This window comes from Urocampus carinirostris, chromosome 15, assembly GCF_059441175.1.
Source record: "Urocampus carinirostris isolate Australia breed hairy pipefish chromosome 15, RoL_Ucar_1.0, whole genome shotgun sequence".
NCBI classification, from domain to species: Eukaryota; Metazoa; Chordata; class Actinopteri; order Syngnathiformes; family Syngnathidae; genus Urocampus; species Urocampus carinirostris.
This window is the reverse complement of record NC_142363.1, coordinates 25,324,637-25,340,275: the sequence shown is the minus strand read 5'-3', so window position 1 is coordinate 25,340,275 and position 15,639 is coordinate 25,324,637. Positions and strand designations below refer to the sequence as shown.

At 39.6% G+C, this 15,639-nt stretch overlaps 1 protein-coding gene across 3 annotated transcripts; it reads right to left on the bottom strand.

The window, feature by feature from the left end:
- Positions 1 to 3,411: 3,411 nt before the first annotated feature.
- Positions 3,412 to 14,534, bottom strand: mbip (MAP3K12 binding inhibitory protein 1). Of its 3 annotated transcripts, none has more exons than XM_088355012.1 (9): positions 14,388 to 14,534; positions 12,095 to 12,211; positions 10,743 to 10,931; positions 10,196 to 10,292; positions 9,910 to 9,978; positions 8,057 to 8,209; positions 7,888 to 7,985; positions 3,770 to 3,808; positions 3,412 to 3,675 (listed from the first exon to the last, which is right to left on the bottom strand). In XM_088355012.1, the coding sequence occupies exons 1-9, from the start codon at positions 14,514 to 14,516 to the stop codon at positions 3,568 to 3,570; spliced, it is 999 nt and encodes a 332-aa protein (XP_088211138.1). In that variant the 5' UTR covers positions 14,517 to 14,534; the 3' UTR covers positions 3,412 to 3,567. The 3 variants fall into 3 exon arrangements, with proteins under 3 accessions (XP_088211138.1, XP_088211139.1, XP_088211140.1); XM_088355013.1 differs by having other exon boundaries at positions 10,770 to 10,931; XM_088355014.1 differs by lacking the exon at positions 9,910 to 9,978.
- Between the last annotated feature and the right edge of the window lie 1,105 nt (positions 14,535 to 15,639).

Here is a 15,639-nt window from a genome sequence, read left to right as displayed (position 1 = left end):
TAATGGATAATGGGGAGTCATACACGTTAGACAGCGGTCTGGCGTGTAAAGACAGGAGACCGACGAGATCGATTCCAATTGCCCGAGTTGATATCGGACAGATGGAGTCGATACTGTACAGGACGGGAAAGACAGACAGGATAGATAATGAAACAGGATATCAAAAATAAACAGGACAAACAAGACGGGAACGAAAACGAGAGAAAATAATAAACAGGACAAAAATAGATGGGAACAAAACTGAAAACCTATATTAAACAGAACAAAAATAAACGGGAACAATACCGGGCTGGAAAATACCAACAGGAAAACAGGACCGAGTCAGAACCCACAGCTTGCGGGGCAGAGGTTCCTTGACGGACTGACCAAGTAAGAGAGAGCGCACTGAGCTTAAAAAGACTGAAAGCCAAACTGTTAATGAGCCGCAGCTGGCGCCACACGGGTGGGGACAAATAGCATAATAATGACATAGGAATAAAATAAAATGTTATTTTTTTAAATGGTATCCCTTTGCACTAATCTGTAACAAGAAGGTAATTCTCAGCAAAAGGTTGGTGATTCTATGCTAGATGAATTAGCATTACCTGGCTGAGTAATTCTAGTGGCTAGAGATAAGATAGCCACCAAAGCATCGCTATTTTTTAATACAGGTAATAGTTTCTTTAGCTAAAATATGCACTAAATCAAGGCAAGGGACTGCCAGAAACATTTTTTTTTAAATCACTATTTAATATTGTCACAACACCCAGCTTGGATTCCAAAATAATCATGCGAACCAACAAAATTCACTGATTTATACCGTTATAAAATTGTAACTTTTTAAAAGTTTGTTCTATGTTTCATGTTGGACAAGTGCATAAGAGACTTCAAAAGGATGCCATTTTGGTTAGTATTGGCTCGTCTCAGGATCAAGAGGTCGCAGGTTCGATTCCCGGCTCCTCCGTGTTATATGTCAAAGTGTCTGAATCCCTAATGCCCCCAATAGCAGGTAGTTGCCTTGCATGGCTGACGCTGCTATCGGTGTGTGAGTGTGTATGAATGGGTAAGTGTAAAGCGCATTGGGAGATCTTCGTTGACTTGAAAAGCACTATATAAATGCAGACCATTCATTCATTCATACATCATTGTCGCTATCAGCCAATCGTGTTGCTGTTTTTTGATAACCACACCCTTTTCATGCCGATCTGCTTTTGTAACCTTTAACTGGATTACTTTCAATTACTTTTGGATTAGTCCAATACCAAATATGCTAATAAAAGACAAAAGAAACTAAATATGAATAAAATGATGACTCACAACACGTGGTAAGCTTTCTCTCCTGGCTTTGATCTCTTTGATCTCCGGCAAAACTAACAAAATGCGACAGAAACAAAATTAAAATAAATCCAAACAGCTTGCCAACATCATTTTTGCCGTTCCATGTATTCCGTTACTCCCCAAGCCTGCACAAAATTGAGTCATCTTATTCATATTTAGTATCTTTTGTCTTGTATTAGCATATTTGGTATTGAAGTAATCCAAAAGTAATTGAAAGTAATCCAGGTAAAGTAACTCTACACAATGTGCTCCTTGCAAGTTCAAAATCCATCGGGGCGGCAGTGGCTCAGGAGGTAGAGCGCTCGTCTTGGGATCAAGAGATCGCAGTTCGAATCCCGGCTCCTCCGTGTTACATGTCGAAGTGTCCTTGGGTAAGACACTGAACCCCTAATACCCCCAATAAGCAGGTTAGCGCCTTACATGGCTGCACGGCGCTTTGGGAAGTCTTGACTTGAAAAGCGCTATAAATGCAGATCATTTCATTTCATTGACGTCTCCTCTCTTTGAGTGTCTACTTTACTTACAACTTATGACCTGTGATTGGTTGGGTCAATATTACCGACTTTAAGCCAACCGAACATCGGTGTCAATACAGTTACGGAACAATGCATCACTGAAACCTTTATTGGAAAAAAAAACTAAAAGAGAAGATAATTGTCACTTTCGTATCGTCGGGCGCAGCGGCGGCCCGTTTAAGCGGCGACGGCGGCGCTGCTTTGTTGGCTCTGCCTGATGTTTCGCAAACAAGAGTTTCCATAATCAGGTCATTTGTCATAATGACAACCATTAGCGCGGATCATCAGCAACGCAGCAGTCAGGCAAGCAAATCAGGTGCCCTCGCTCAGCTTCATCCCAATTACGCGCCGCGGAGCGCTAACACGTGCGCGCACAAACACACGTGCGCACTCTCCTAGTTAGCAGATTGTTTGATTCGTCTGCTTGTCTATTAAAGCCATCGTTGATCACCTCTAACGCTGATTTCAAGCTGTTTTTGGGGGAGTGGGGTTGAAAGTACAAGTTGGAGACAACAGAACTTCGGAAAATGTTGTAGATCGCTTCCTCGTTTGTTGATTTTTTTTAGAAAGTAGATAGCGTCGAGTACCGTAAATTCTAGACTATAGAGCGCACCTTATAAGTCGCACCCACCACATTTTAAGAGGAAAACCAATTTTGTACTTACACAAGCCGCACCTGTATATAAGCCGCATGCGCCCACATTAAAAAAATGTAACACAAACTTAACCCAAACCCGACTAAGTCCCGTGATTGAAACTGAATGTCCTTCATAAAAGTACACAGTCCAAAAATCACAGCCGGCAAAATGAACGGAAAATGATACCGTTACTTAAAGTTTGATGCAGACCTGCAGAGTTTGGGTCCTGTTGAAAGTAAACCAAGGAAAAAAGTGTATATTTACAAAGGTATGGGTGGGGAAAAATATATATCCATTATTGTCAACCGCAGCCACAAACACGTCTCACCTTTACTCCACTTGCCGTCAGCCCCCCGTTTTTTCAGAATAAGTGTCTAAAATAAATACATTACAAAAATATACAGTTGCAAATACATATTATACATGCGAGCTATCTATAGAATGTAATTAATAGGGAAGATGAAGGGGTAGGAAAAATAAGCGTCTGCTTCATACTACCCCTTTTCGAACATGTGAACATTATTTTGTTAGTGAGTTGTTTTTGTCCTTTTTTATTTTAATGTTCGAAATAGTTTTCATTCATTCATTAAAGAATTTAAGTATATTACATTCATCTTTTAAGCAGCTACCGCAATAAAAAATTATCTTAGCCCAAAAACGTCGACACACATTGCTTTAAACCGTGTATCGAATGCGCAAAAATTTCCGAGCTTGGAAAGAAAAAAAAACTTGGTACCCCAAATATTATAAACAATTGTAAATACAAACTGTCAAGAACTGGGAGCAGAAATCTGGCAGCAATGAAGTGAACTCAAATCCCCCAAAATCTAGCCAAAATACTGTAGAAATGAATCAAAAACTGCTCACACCATGCTAAAATGCAATTAATTATTTAGTGTGTAGCACAATGCTTGACAAAAAATTATGATCATTTCAAGAACTCAAGCTTTAAATCCACATTTATTCGCTCAAGAGCATGAAACTCAACTGGCGATGGGACAAAATACACCCCCCCAAAAAAATCTAACTAAAAATAGGGTATTTACACTTTTACAATCGAAATAATTTTCATACACAGCTTTAACGTCCAAACTGGGTCAGAGTGGGTACTCGGGTCCGTATGCCGGCCCAAATTCGTTGGCCTTCTTCAGCAGTGCTGCTTTGACGGCGCTTATCTTCTCATCCAGCTCGCTCAGACTGCAGGCCTGAAAGGCATCGTCATGAATAAAGTTAGTCCGGCAGATTTGAACTGGAAAAATAGCCGAGGAAATATAAAATCTGGATTTTCATCATACATACCTGAGCTGGTGAGGTCTTAGGTCTCTTGTGTGTTAAGTTCTACAAAGAAGAACACATTTTCATCATTAGTACCAGGAATTATTTTCCTTATGTGCCATTATTGATCTCAAAAAGTCACTATCGCATATTTCAGGTAGGAAGGTGGGATCACTCTTTTCCCTATGGATAAAATCCCATTCCTGGATACCTATTAACTATAACTTTTTATTCCGACTGAAATTATTTCCATGTGTGTTTCTATATTTTGTTTATAATTACAATAACATATAGCTTCAGTAAACAAGTCTCAGACTAGAGCAAATATGTCCAAAGTCCGGCCCAGGGGCCAGTTACTGCCCATGATTAAATTTTTATAGGCTCACGGCCTCGGTCATAAAATTAATCATATGTGGCTGGCCAGTAATGTAATTCATTTGTTAAAAATACAAAATCACCAGATAATGGCCCTTTGGCCACCTGCTTTCTGTGAGTATTTTAGCCTACCCCATTTCCGACATGGCGACTGCCAATCAAAAAAAGGAAAGTTGACTGTGAGGGCCGCCGCTTCCAGGACAGTTGGAGCATTTTTTCACCTAAATCCAAAACAACTACATCTGCCGAATGTCTCAAGAGACTGTGGTTGTTTTCAAAGTATATAATATCAAAAAGCACCGCCAGAAAAAACATGCTGACTACAAAATGCTAACTGTAACAAAATGCTGTAAATGGTGAAGCAACTGGAAGCTGTTTTAACGGCGCTGCAGCTTTTTTCACGAGACCCTGCGAGTCAAATGAAAATTATAAAAAGGCAAGGTACGAAGTCACAACACTGATCGCCAAGCACTACAAACCTTTCACGAAGGGTGGATTTATTAAAAGTTGTTCAAAGAATGCCAGGCTGAATAGTCAGCCTTCACACATTTTCAGCTTACCAAATCTGGCCTGCTTTCTCAAAAGGTTGGACACCCCTGGACTATAGCTCGAGTATATCAATTAAAGATTCCCAAGTCATAACTATCACGCAAAGATATTGCTCTGAGCACGATAACACTGACATAATAGATATTGCAGACGGTCTATATGATTATGGGAGTGTTCATTATGTGAAAATATTTAACTTGTAAACATTATACAAGTGCTCTAATACTAAAATGTCACAAAAAAACATCATTCACTTTTATCAAGGGGGAGAGAAGATACACGACCACTGCTACTACTTTCTATAGGCATTCAAAATACCTTATAATGAGGAACATAAATTCTTTTTAGCAAGTAGTGTCTGCTGATTTTATAGCGTATCTCCTCTGTAGCGTTTGTCTTCAAATATTGATACCACCACACGAAAAGAAACCCTATCATTCCCTTCACTCGTGACTATTTTGTGGGGAAACTGCATGCCGCCGCTTAAGCAACCTCCCCAAACACACGTTCCATTCAACCCCCCAAAAAATGGAAAAAAAAAAGTGGTACTCGGAGTAGAAAAGACCCCATCGGTTTATTCAGAAACACTCGACATGCGCGCGCGCACAAACATGCGGCGAGTCAAAAGCGGCTGAAGAGCGCGGCATGCTGTGCCGAGCCATGGCGGCATCAAGAGACGCGATGCGGCTCATCTGGAGCGCACTCGGAAATTGTCGTCCCTTCAAAATGACACGCAAACGCACTTGTTGGCGTAAGGTATAGGTTCGGGGACGGTTTCTTTCCCGGGGTCGTCACCACCCTCGACAAGCGCGCATAACTGAAAATATATACGTGGGACCTATTTGGGAATTTTTGTTGCTGCTAATGTTCTAACTTCGATGACGATGCACTGGATTATATATATATATATATATATATATATATATATATATATATATATATATATATATATATATACAGTGGGACCTCGCTACTTCGCGCTTCGAAGTTCGCGGATTCAGAGCTTTGCGGGCCTAAAAAATAATAATAATAATTTTTTTAAAAACAACAACTTTTTTAAGCATTTTTGAAGGGGCGTCGCTACTTCGTGGTTCCACGTTTGTGGGTTCAGAGCTTCGCAGGTCTAAAAAATAATAATAATAGAATAAAATAATAAAAAAAAAAAAAAAAAATTTTTGGGAGGGAGCATTTTTGAAGGGGCGTCGCTACTTCGCAGATTTTCACTTTTTGCGGGTGGTTTTGGTCCCCATTAAACGGGTCTAAAAAATACTAATAATAAAATAAATAATAAATCTTGATGCCCAAATTTCAGGGTCTTTCCTAAGCCTCAAATGATAACGCGGGCTGATGGGAAATGTGGTAAAGCTGAGTTACCGGTAGATCTGTCTGTTGTCGTAGCAGACAATAGTGGATATATATTTTTCCCACCCTTAACTTTGGAAATATACATTCGGTTTCCTTGGATTACTTTCAACAGGACCTCGACTTTACAAGTCTGCATCATACCTTAATTACGGGTATCAGTTTCTACTTGAGATGTCAACTGTGGTTCTGGATATGTGTACTTTATATGAAGTTGCAATTGTGGAACTTACAGCATGGCCTGGGTTAAACTGGTGACTCTGCCGCAAGATTGACTGCCGCAAGATTGACTGCGGGCTTCCGCGGCTTATACATGGGTGCGGCTTGTGTAAATACAAAATTGTTGAATCACCCAAAAGGTGGTGGGTGCGGCTTATAATCAGGTGCGCTCTATAGTCCGGAATTTACTTATCGCGGGTGGTTTTGGTCCCCATTAACCGCGATAACCAAGGTCCCACTGTATATAATATATATATATTTAAGCAACGCTAAGAGATGCACACACTTGCAAGAGCTGACAGAGGCTGCAATGTTGACACACTCCTGGAGATGGCGACAGCGAGCAAAAAGTTTCAAATTCCGTACAGCAATTAAACAAATATATAACCAATATTTAATTTAAAAAGTACGATTTAATTTCAGTTATAAAAAAAACGGATTCACAAATTGTAGAGTGATGAGAAAAAACTGATTTCAATAATAACATTTTTTAAGAATATGAGACTACAGTTTTCGTGTATTTATACATGAACTTTAGTGCTGTATCCCTTTAACAATGTTTGTTTAAACCTCGTCCCTCTTTTGCGAATGTTTTGTTTATTCCATTGTGCCAGAATCAACAAAACGCATTGGAAAAAAAACGGATTGATGAAACGAGTAGAGGTTTACAATGGCACCCTGCAACATCGGTGAGTCAACAAATGTGTTGCTTTAAGACTCAACTTGTAAAGTTAGCTATTTTTAGTTGTGTATTTCTCAGACTCCCATGCTATGAAATACCCCTTGTTTTTATATTCCTAAAATACAAGTAATCATCACACACACACACAGTCACGTTACAAAGATCAGTCTATTCTATTATTAGTAATACGTTTTCAGTCTAATTTTCATTGTAATGTAATATGACACTCATGTGTGACTCCATTTCCTGTTTATGTGCGACTTCTCAATAAACCAAGCCTACTGAACGGATGTAGGGAGTTCGGCCCGGGTAGCCTGGCAAGATGGCGACCGGGCTGTCCTCTCTACATTCAGGGAGTAGATTAAAACTCAATAAGTGCTTTTATCTGAATAATTTTGCCAGCAAAGAGTTTATATCTTTATAAACTCTGACAAACTACAAGTATTTTGAACTCATTAATTATATACATCATTAATTAAATAAATTTTTTCAATATATTGTATGGTCCCGCTTTATCACAATGCATTTCCACCTATATTATTTTAGATTGAAATGGGTAGAAACCTGAAATTCAATAGCTATCCATGCTGGATGCAAAACATAGCATCTTGAATCTTGATGGCCAAATTTCAGGTTCTTTCCTAAGCCTCAAATGACAAATGAAATCACGTGACTCCCGAGTCCTGTCCGTGTTACGTTCTCTAATGTAGTCCTCCACAACGGCCGGTGACATAGCACCTCTCCCTCTTCACCGGAGGAGTGACCTGCCGGCCAGTTATTTTATCACACCCTTCCTTGTGCTGCCTGAAAATGTCTTGCTGGTTTCTCCATTTTTACCTGAGGCGGCTAATGGTGCCTCAAAGGAGACTTTGGTGGTGACTTCAATTAGCTACTTGCAGTTTTCATTGTGTGGTCTAGTCCTGGTGAAACTTAAAAAAAAAACATGTGTACCTACCGTGGTCTGGAAGTACTCCGGGGAGAGACCTTCCAATTGCAGGATGCGGTCCTCCAGCTTCTTTAGCCTTTGGTAGACACTCATGGGAACAGGGCCCACTGCCCAAAAACAAAGAAATTCAACACTCAAAAATAAAAGAATAGAATCAAAGAGTGGGCGATGCGGTTACCTGCCGGTAGTCTGAGGTGAGTCTCGATATTCTTGAGGCGTTCCTCGATGGCGGAGTTGCCGCAGTCTTGCGGGACTGGGCCTCGTCCCTGATCGGCTTCTTCTTGGCTTCTGGCCAGGGTCTGAGGCCCGTGTGCGTTCACCACTCGTGTGACTGAGGTAAAAAAAATGATCAAACAATAAATTTAGGTAGCATGGTTATACAAAAGGGAGATGTTGAGGCTGTATCTACAACAGGTGAGGTATCCCAATTATAAAGACAATTCTATTTTAATCTATTCTAAATAATCAGTGTGGATGAGCCTCCCTCAAGTCCCTTTTCTCACATGGTTAGCTTGTGCCCTGCCATAATCATTTTTAATTTTTTTAATTACCTCTTTAGTTTTAATCTAATTAACCATTGCGTGTGTCTGTGTGTTAACTTTTTCGGGTTGTTGGGCGGAGATAAAGGAAGGAATTTTATTATCTTATTGTACACTAAATAATTTTATGCCGCACTTGGAGTGGAAATTCATTACCTGAAAAAAGTGCTTTACCACAAAAAAAATCGATTTTGATTTAAAAAGTGGAACCGCAAATCACTTTAGCAGCATTTTGCCGGGAACTACACTATATTATTTGACCACTAAGAGTCGCTGTCTTGTGTAGTGCTACCGAATACAAGCGCTAAAAAGCACAAGGAAAAATACCAAATTGGAGACAGTGACCATAGATCACAATTTTCTTCGTGCCCAGCCTTTAGCTACATTTTTGGTTGTTACACAGCAAAATTGTGTAAAATTATGTCAGCTCCCTTAAAAAGGAGGTGTCCGTAACTTTAAAACATTCTACTTTCTGCCTCCATCTTTTAGCTGAAATCATCATTGCAGCCTCTATCAGGACTTTTTGTTGCGCGTGCAAGTATGGTGACATCTAGGATGCGCTTGAATGAACTCTTTTTTGACTGTATTTGAAACAGTCCTTTTCTTACTCTCACCATTTTCATCCTATAAGAGAAAAGCGCAAGCATGCCCAAGAAAACACTGCACCCCCAGCCTCTCTCCTCCAGCGTAATGTGGTCCGTGTCTGAAATGATGACGAAAGTAAGCTGAAAGCAGATAGCTGCGGTGGAAAAATACATATAAAGGCTCTTTGAACTCAGTTGCTAAGACATACTAAAAGGGAAAATAATTATACTTTCCACTTTTTAAGCACACTTCAAACTACGCACCCCACCTTTAAGGTGAGGATTATTTTGTGTGAAAGTAATACAAATTCCTCAACCTACAGGTATTTAAAAATATACAGATTTATATTAGACTACATGTATTTTTGGTTATCTTTTAAATAGATATTTTGTTACAGAGTAAACTTGTTTTCCTAGGTGGGAATGAGCGAGCCGAGTGTCTGTCCCTGTGTGCCCTGCGATTGGCTGGCAACTAGTTCAGGGTGACCCCTGCCCACTGCCTGTAGATATCTGGGATGGGATCCAGCACCCCCGCGACCCTACTGAGGATAAGCGGTGCAGATAATGGATGGATGGAAGGTGCTAATTAATGCACATTGTCCCTTTAGGGTCTGTAACTTTATTATATATATATTTTAAAAACACACATTTAAAGAAATATATAAAAATTCGACTGATGTATTGTTAAAAATGTTCCTTCTTTTTTTTCTGCTTCATAACATGGCCTGTATATGTTAATGAAGCTTTTCCGATGACTGACATTTTGAGTGCAAGAAAGATTACTCCCATTATATGCTATAGGGGAAAAAATGGTTTAAAATTCTGAACGAATGGGACCCGGTGATTGCGTGCAACCTTGGTCTGTGTCGTAAATGTACCATGATTGAGATTTCACGTTCTGGTCCCACCTTTCACGTGGCTTTTAAGTCCGGGGTACGGCGTGAACACGGCGTCTGTTCTGGCGCAGCTGTCCTCCGCTGAACGAGAACAAAACGCGGCGAATAAAATCACATGAATAAAAACACAATAACGCCGGCGCCTGTGTTTTTGGAGGCCGTTAGCTACTCCAGCTCGGTGCGGCCTGACCTCTCGCCTGCTGGAAATCAGCTCTCTCCCAAACATTGGCAATCTGTGCGCGGGGCGCCCACTCCACACCCCGGCACATTCAATCCCCCCCCTCACCGCCATGCTCACCCTGATTGCAGTCGATCACGTTGCAGAACTCGCGCACGTTGTTTTCATTGATCTCCATCTGTTTGCGCTCCATAAATGCAGATATCCTGCGCTCGATCTGGAAAGATGACACGTGTAATGACGGCCGATGGATTGATCGAAAGAAAAAAATCGTCCCGCTGACGGTAATGATAATGTAACGAGGCAAACGGGAGGGCGGGAGGGCCCTCGATTGTTTTGCAATTTACATGATGTGGAAGGACAATTGTAAATCCAGGTAGGCACATGACACAGCCCGGCATGATGGAATACGAATACTGTTTGCTTGGCTACCAAAATAAATGCACAACAGAATAAGGCCTCTTGTCCTCCATCCACATCCAATCTGAGAGTAATGAGCATCCACTTCATAATCCATCAAGGACCAGGCCTCGCTCTCGAAGCCCTCCAAGCGACGCGGTCTCTCCCAGCCGACCACGCCGCTAAAGGACCCTGCCTCCCGCCCGTTTCCCCCTCTCGATTTTCGAGCGCTTTAATGACGTGATGATTATTCATAACCGTAACCGACCTCAGACTTGCCGGCGCGGATTTGTACCAGGACATCGTCGCCTGCATCTGCCACGCGAGGGCGGGGAGGGTCTGACGTAGAACGTGGAAGAGTGGGCGAGGATGGGGAATCTTTCGGTGTTTCCTTGATGAACTTTGCCGATGCGCAACTAGGAGCCTCCGCCAGAGCTTTGAGGCTCTCAGACACAGCCTGGAAAGAGGACAGTCCTAAAACAGGGTTCCTGCGGGGTCTTAAAAACTTTAAATAGTCTTTCATTTCCCAACGGCAAATAAAAGCTCTGAAAATATATCTCCAATTTAACTCTGGTGTGCTCGCTTGCTGTTTTTTTTGGTCATTTCCCTCACTACTTGGGTTAATTGGTTTAATGGTCAATTCACATATTTTTGTCCAAGTCCCTGTGTTTACTGAGCCCGGGGAGAGAGATCAAGAGGTAGGGCACAATATCAAATAAAAATTCACGTGCCATCTCGGTTTAGCGCATAACCGCGCATCACCATACATAGATAAATGTAAACAAAATTTATATTTTATTTATTTTTATTGCCTATTAATGTTTTTATTTTTTGTTTGATTATTGCCTATCACTTCACTTTTATTGGCTACTCCAAACAACTTTGATACACCTTAAAGCCTTTGGGCTATATAAACAAAGTACATTTATATTGTACTTACTATCGTTGAGGTTTATTTTTATCGTGAATAATGGTTTCAAAACAAGGCGCGAAAAATGTCACTGAATATTGTACTGCAAACGAGAAGGACGCGGAAATTTACCTTTAAACTATAAGACGTGGTCACAGTTCTGACCTTAGGAATCGAGTGGTCATTATTCGCCCTCCATTCTGTTTTATGGATGAAAATCTTTTGAAGTCTACAAACATTCCTCTTAAAACTCCTCAAGTGCAAACTCTACGCTTGAAAAAAAATATCCAGGGCACAGTAGAAGGCGGATGTCACACTCGCATGTGTATTCTGATGCATCTCATTGAAGACGTTTCTTCTCATCAGCCTTAGATGTAGAAAAGCCCTACAGCGCTATTGCCGCTAGCGGTAGAAATACGGTATTGCAGTCCCGGCTTTAATGCATTAAAATAGTGAATTTTTTTTCTCTGAGCCAGATGAACTCATTAAAAGAGCTTCACCTGGTTTAATAGATACAAGTATTTTATACTGTACTTGTAAACATTGATCGATTTTATAACAATACCTACTCTTTTAAGGGACTTTTGGCCAATCGGAATGCAGAACACGATGCACGGCGAAAATCCGGTAAGCAGCGAGACAGTTATAGTGGGGCATTACTGTGGCAGTGGATTGGACATGGAGTATGATTTAACAGATGTGTAACATACCTGTAACTGAGTGATGTGTCCCTGTAAACAGCCATAAGCTTGAGTGGCATCTGACGACCCGAGGTTTACAGCGTCTAAGTTTAAGTCCACCTTCAAAACTGTGTCACCTAATTTGAGCTGAGACAAAGCAGAATATTTACACTGTTTAGAATGCTTTCTTCAAAAGAAGGTCCTGCCTAAAAGAATTGCAATGAATATGACACACTTAGGATTTTTATGAGTTCAAAGCAAGGCCATTATACAATATTTATAGAATATAATCGTCTTTTTTGCCATTGATGAAACAATGTTGAGTGCATTGTTAAGACGTGGCACCCCCCAGGATTACCATGTAATAAAATAAAAGGAATATTGGGATACTCAATATTTACAAGGTCATGCTTGTTGACTAGCCTTAATTGTAAGTGCATTAGAACAATAGTGCAATAATAAATAGTGTAACGATTTTAGCAGAAACATTGTGCAAAATTAGATTAAATTCTTCATTTTTCTTCTGCAGTCTCACGAGAAAGGACTCTAGTTCCAGTTGTTACGGAATTTTCCCTTGTCGCCTTTTCCATTTTTTTAAATATCATTTTGGATTCCCCGAAAAAAAAAAAAAAAAATCAACTTAGAAGGAAAATGTCCAAAGCAAGGAAACCTGAGAAAGGAAACAACCATTTGTCTCAGGTTTTACACATTAGATTTTTGTTAGAGAAGGACGGGAAAGAGAAAAGAACAACACCAGAGAGTGTAAAATATATATCCTGATTCAAACAATGTTATCATTTCCAACAAATGATTGCCATAAGTATGTCTGATATGATCATTTGTTTCAATTATTGATACAAGAAGTGTTTAAAGATATTTTCGGGACTGTCTCTTCTAAGCCTTTGGCTTCAACCGTTATTCTTTTCAGGTGATCAATTCATTTACTGATGTGAAGTTTGTTGCAATATGATTAGATATTAAAAAAATAAACAAGAAATTAAAAAAAGAAAAAAGTAAATAGGAATGTTCATTCTCCAATACACAGTTTAGCCAGCCTGTCTAATGAAAATATAATTTCTATCATTTTATTGATATATTCAATTCATTATTCGTGTGTTGCGCCACTAGCATTTGTGTACAGACGCTCCCCGACTTATGAACATTAGAGTAACGAAAAATGGTAGATACGAAAATTTTTGAGGACGACGAAAAATATCCGGACATTGCTGCACGTTAGATTTTGTATTGTGCACCTTTTCCGAGTACAGGACATTACTGTAGTGCTTCTTTCCGCCGCTACCGGTGTGTGGCGCTGTGAGAGCTCACCAAGCAGCCACCCGAAGAAGAAATCAGCCTACCTCTTCCTAGTTCGTGTGTAAACATACTATGCCCTATCTCTAGCGCGCAAAGAACATTGACATTTCTATTGATTAATATCTCGTGCATCCGTTCAATATGGTAGGTGTAAAGTGTAAAGAAGATACAAGCCGTTTCTTTGGAATTAAAATGGAATAAGAAAGCTGGATGCGGTTGAGAAAAAGGTTGGATCGCTTTTTCCTGACACTTTTTACCACGGAAGAGACGCCTAACTTTTGAAGTTCATCTTCCAAATGTAAGTTAAACTTTACTTTATTTATCTTTATAAAGCATATTATTTTATTGAAATTTTTATTTTTAGTACAAAACACTATAGGTTTCTTATACAAGCCTTAAACATGATTATATAAACCTTAAACATACAAAATATAGCACTGAAGCGACTTACGAACAACTTCAACTTACAAACGCTCGTCGTAAGTAGGGCAGCGTCTGTATACTGTATTTACCAAGATTATTACTTTTTAACGATCCCCTATTCATTGACTCCTTGAGGGGATATTCTTTTTACAGTTTTGTCCAAAATGTTGCCCATTATTTTCCAATCATGTGCACGTCCAGAAATAAAGTGCACATACATAGTAGCATCATTTGGCAACACATTCCTGAACATGACATAGTTCTATGTATTACTTAGGTGGGTTTTATAGGTACAAATGCCCCATCCAACATGGCGGAACGGATGACGTTTCCCAGCAACAAGCCAAAGGGGCACCTGAGAATAGAGTCAATGTAAACAAGCCGTTAAACTGCTAGGACGCCAAGTTTACTCCGGCACATAATAAAATAGTTTGACCTCGACTGTTAAAATCACTAATGAATTATCTTTGGATTTTCATTTGTTTTTACGACAGCTGAGCATCATCTTCGACTAGCATGTGAGCTAGCAAACAACACCAACTCGGCTGGTTTCCGCGCTTAAAATAAAAACAAACACTTAACTGACCTCTGTCACAAAGTCGGACAAGAGCTTGAGCAGGGCCTTTATACAGCCCGAGTAACTGGACAACTCGTTGGCGTGTAACGGCTTAATAATAGAGGAACTCTCAGCGGTTAGCTTCTTTGTTTCTGCCATGTTGGTTGGACGTTAGAAAAAAAAGAAGGCGGAAGTGACTACGTCACAGCGTGTATTCCGTTGAAAATGGTTAATTTTGTTTTTTGTTTGACTGGCTCGTGACAATTTTTGCTTGTTAGGACGCGAAGTGCAATAAAACACATTTAAAAAGTGACAAAGGCCTGTCTCTATTAAAAATAATTAAAATAATAATAATAAAAGAAACGGGCCACAAGCGCGTGCGTGCATAGACAAACACACGTACTCGATTTCATTTTTTTACATTTATATTTGTTTTAAAGAAACTTTGTATTCCTCTTATCTATTATTTGAGTTACGAATTGCAAAGTATTATGTAGACCAATAGTGCATATAAAACATTGCAATCAAAACGTTTGTATTTTTGCATTGATGACAATGTAATGAACATTGTTTACAATAAATTAGACGTGACACTCTAGGTGAAATCAAAGACTTGAAAGACAAAATCAAGATAACAAAGAATATCAGGATAAATAGGTAAAATATTAACATGGTAGTTTTTGAAGTCAAGTCATGTTTATTTGTGACGCCCTTAATCACAAAGAGTCTCATAGGGCTGCACAGACCAAAGAATATTGCAAACTAGACTATTATGATACTATCCCCTTATATTGTCAACATAAAATATAGGTTATTCATATGTTATTAAATAGAAGTGTGTTTTAAGCTTAGTTTTAAACAATTCCACTGAGGTTGCAGATTGAATCACAGAGGGGAGAGCATTCCACAGAACCGGAGGCCCGAATGGAGAACGCTCCCGAACCTGTGGATCTCTTCTTGGCTCTTGGGATCACGAGTAGATCAGCATTTTCAGAACGAAGGCTCCGGAGTTGAAGTCACAAACAATACATCTTAATATCAAAGTAATTTGGCTAACTATGTAGCCTGCTACTTTTTAACAATTTTAGCTCAAAAAATAATAAATTGGACAAGACAATATGAATTCGTTATTAGCGTTACACAATAGGTGTTACTTCGAGTCTAGCGAACTACTTACTTGGCTAGTTGTACTACCACTTAATTAATATAAAAGCTTATTCACTACTTTGGCAAATCCCCAAATTTAGTGAGTGAATGTTGATATAACATTGGGAAAAACAAT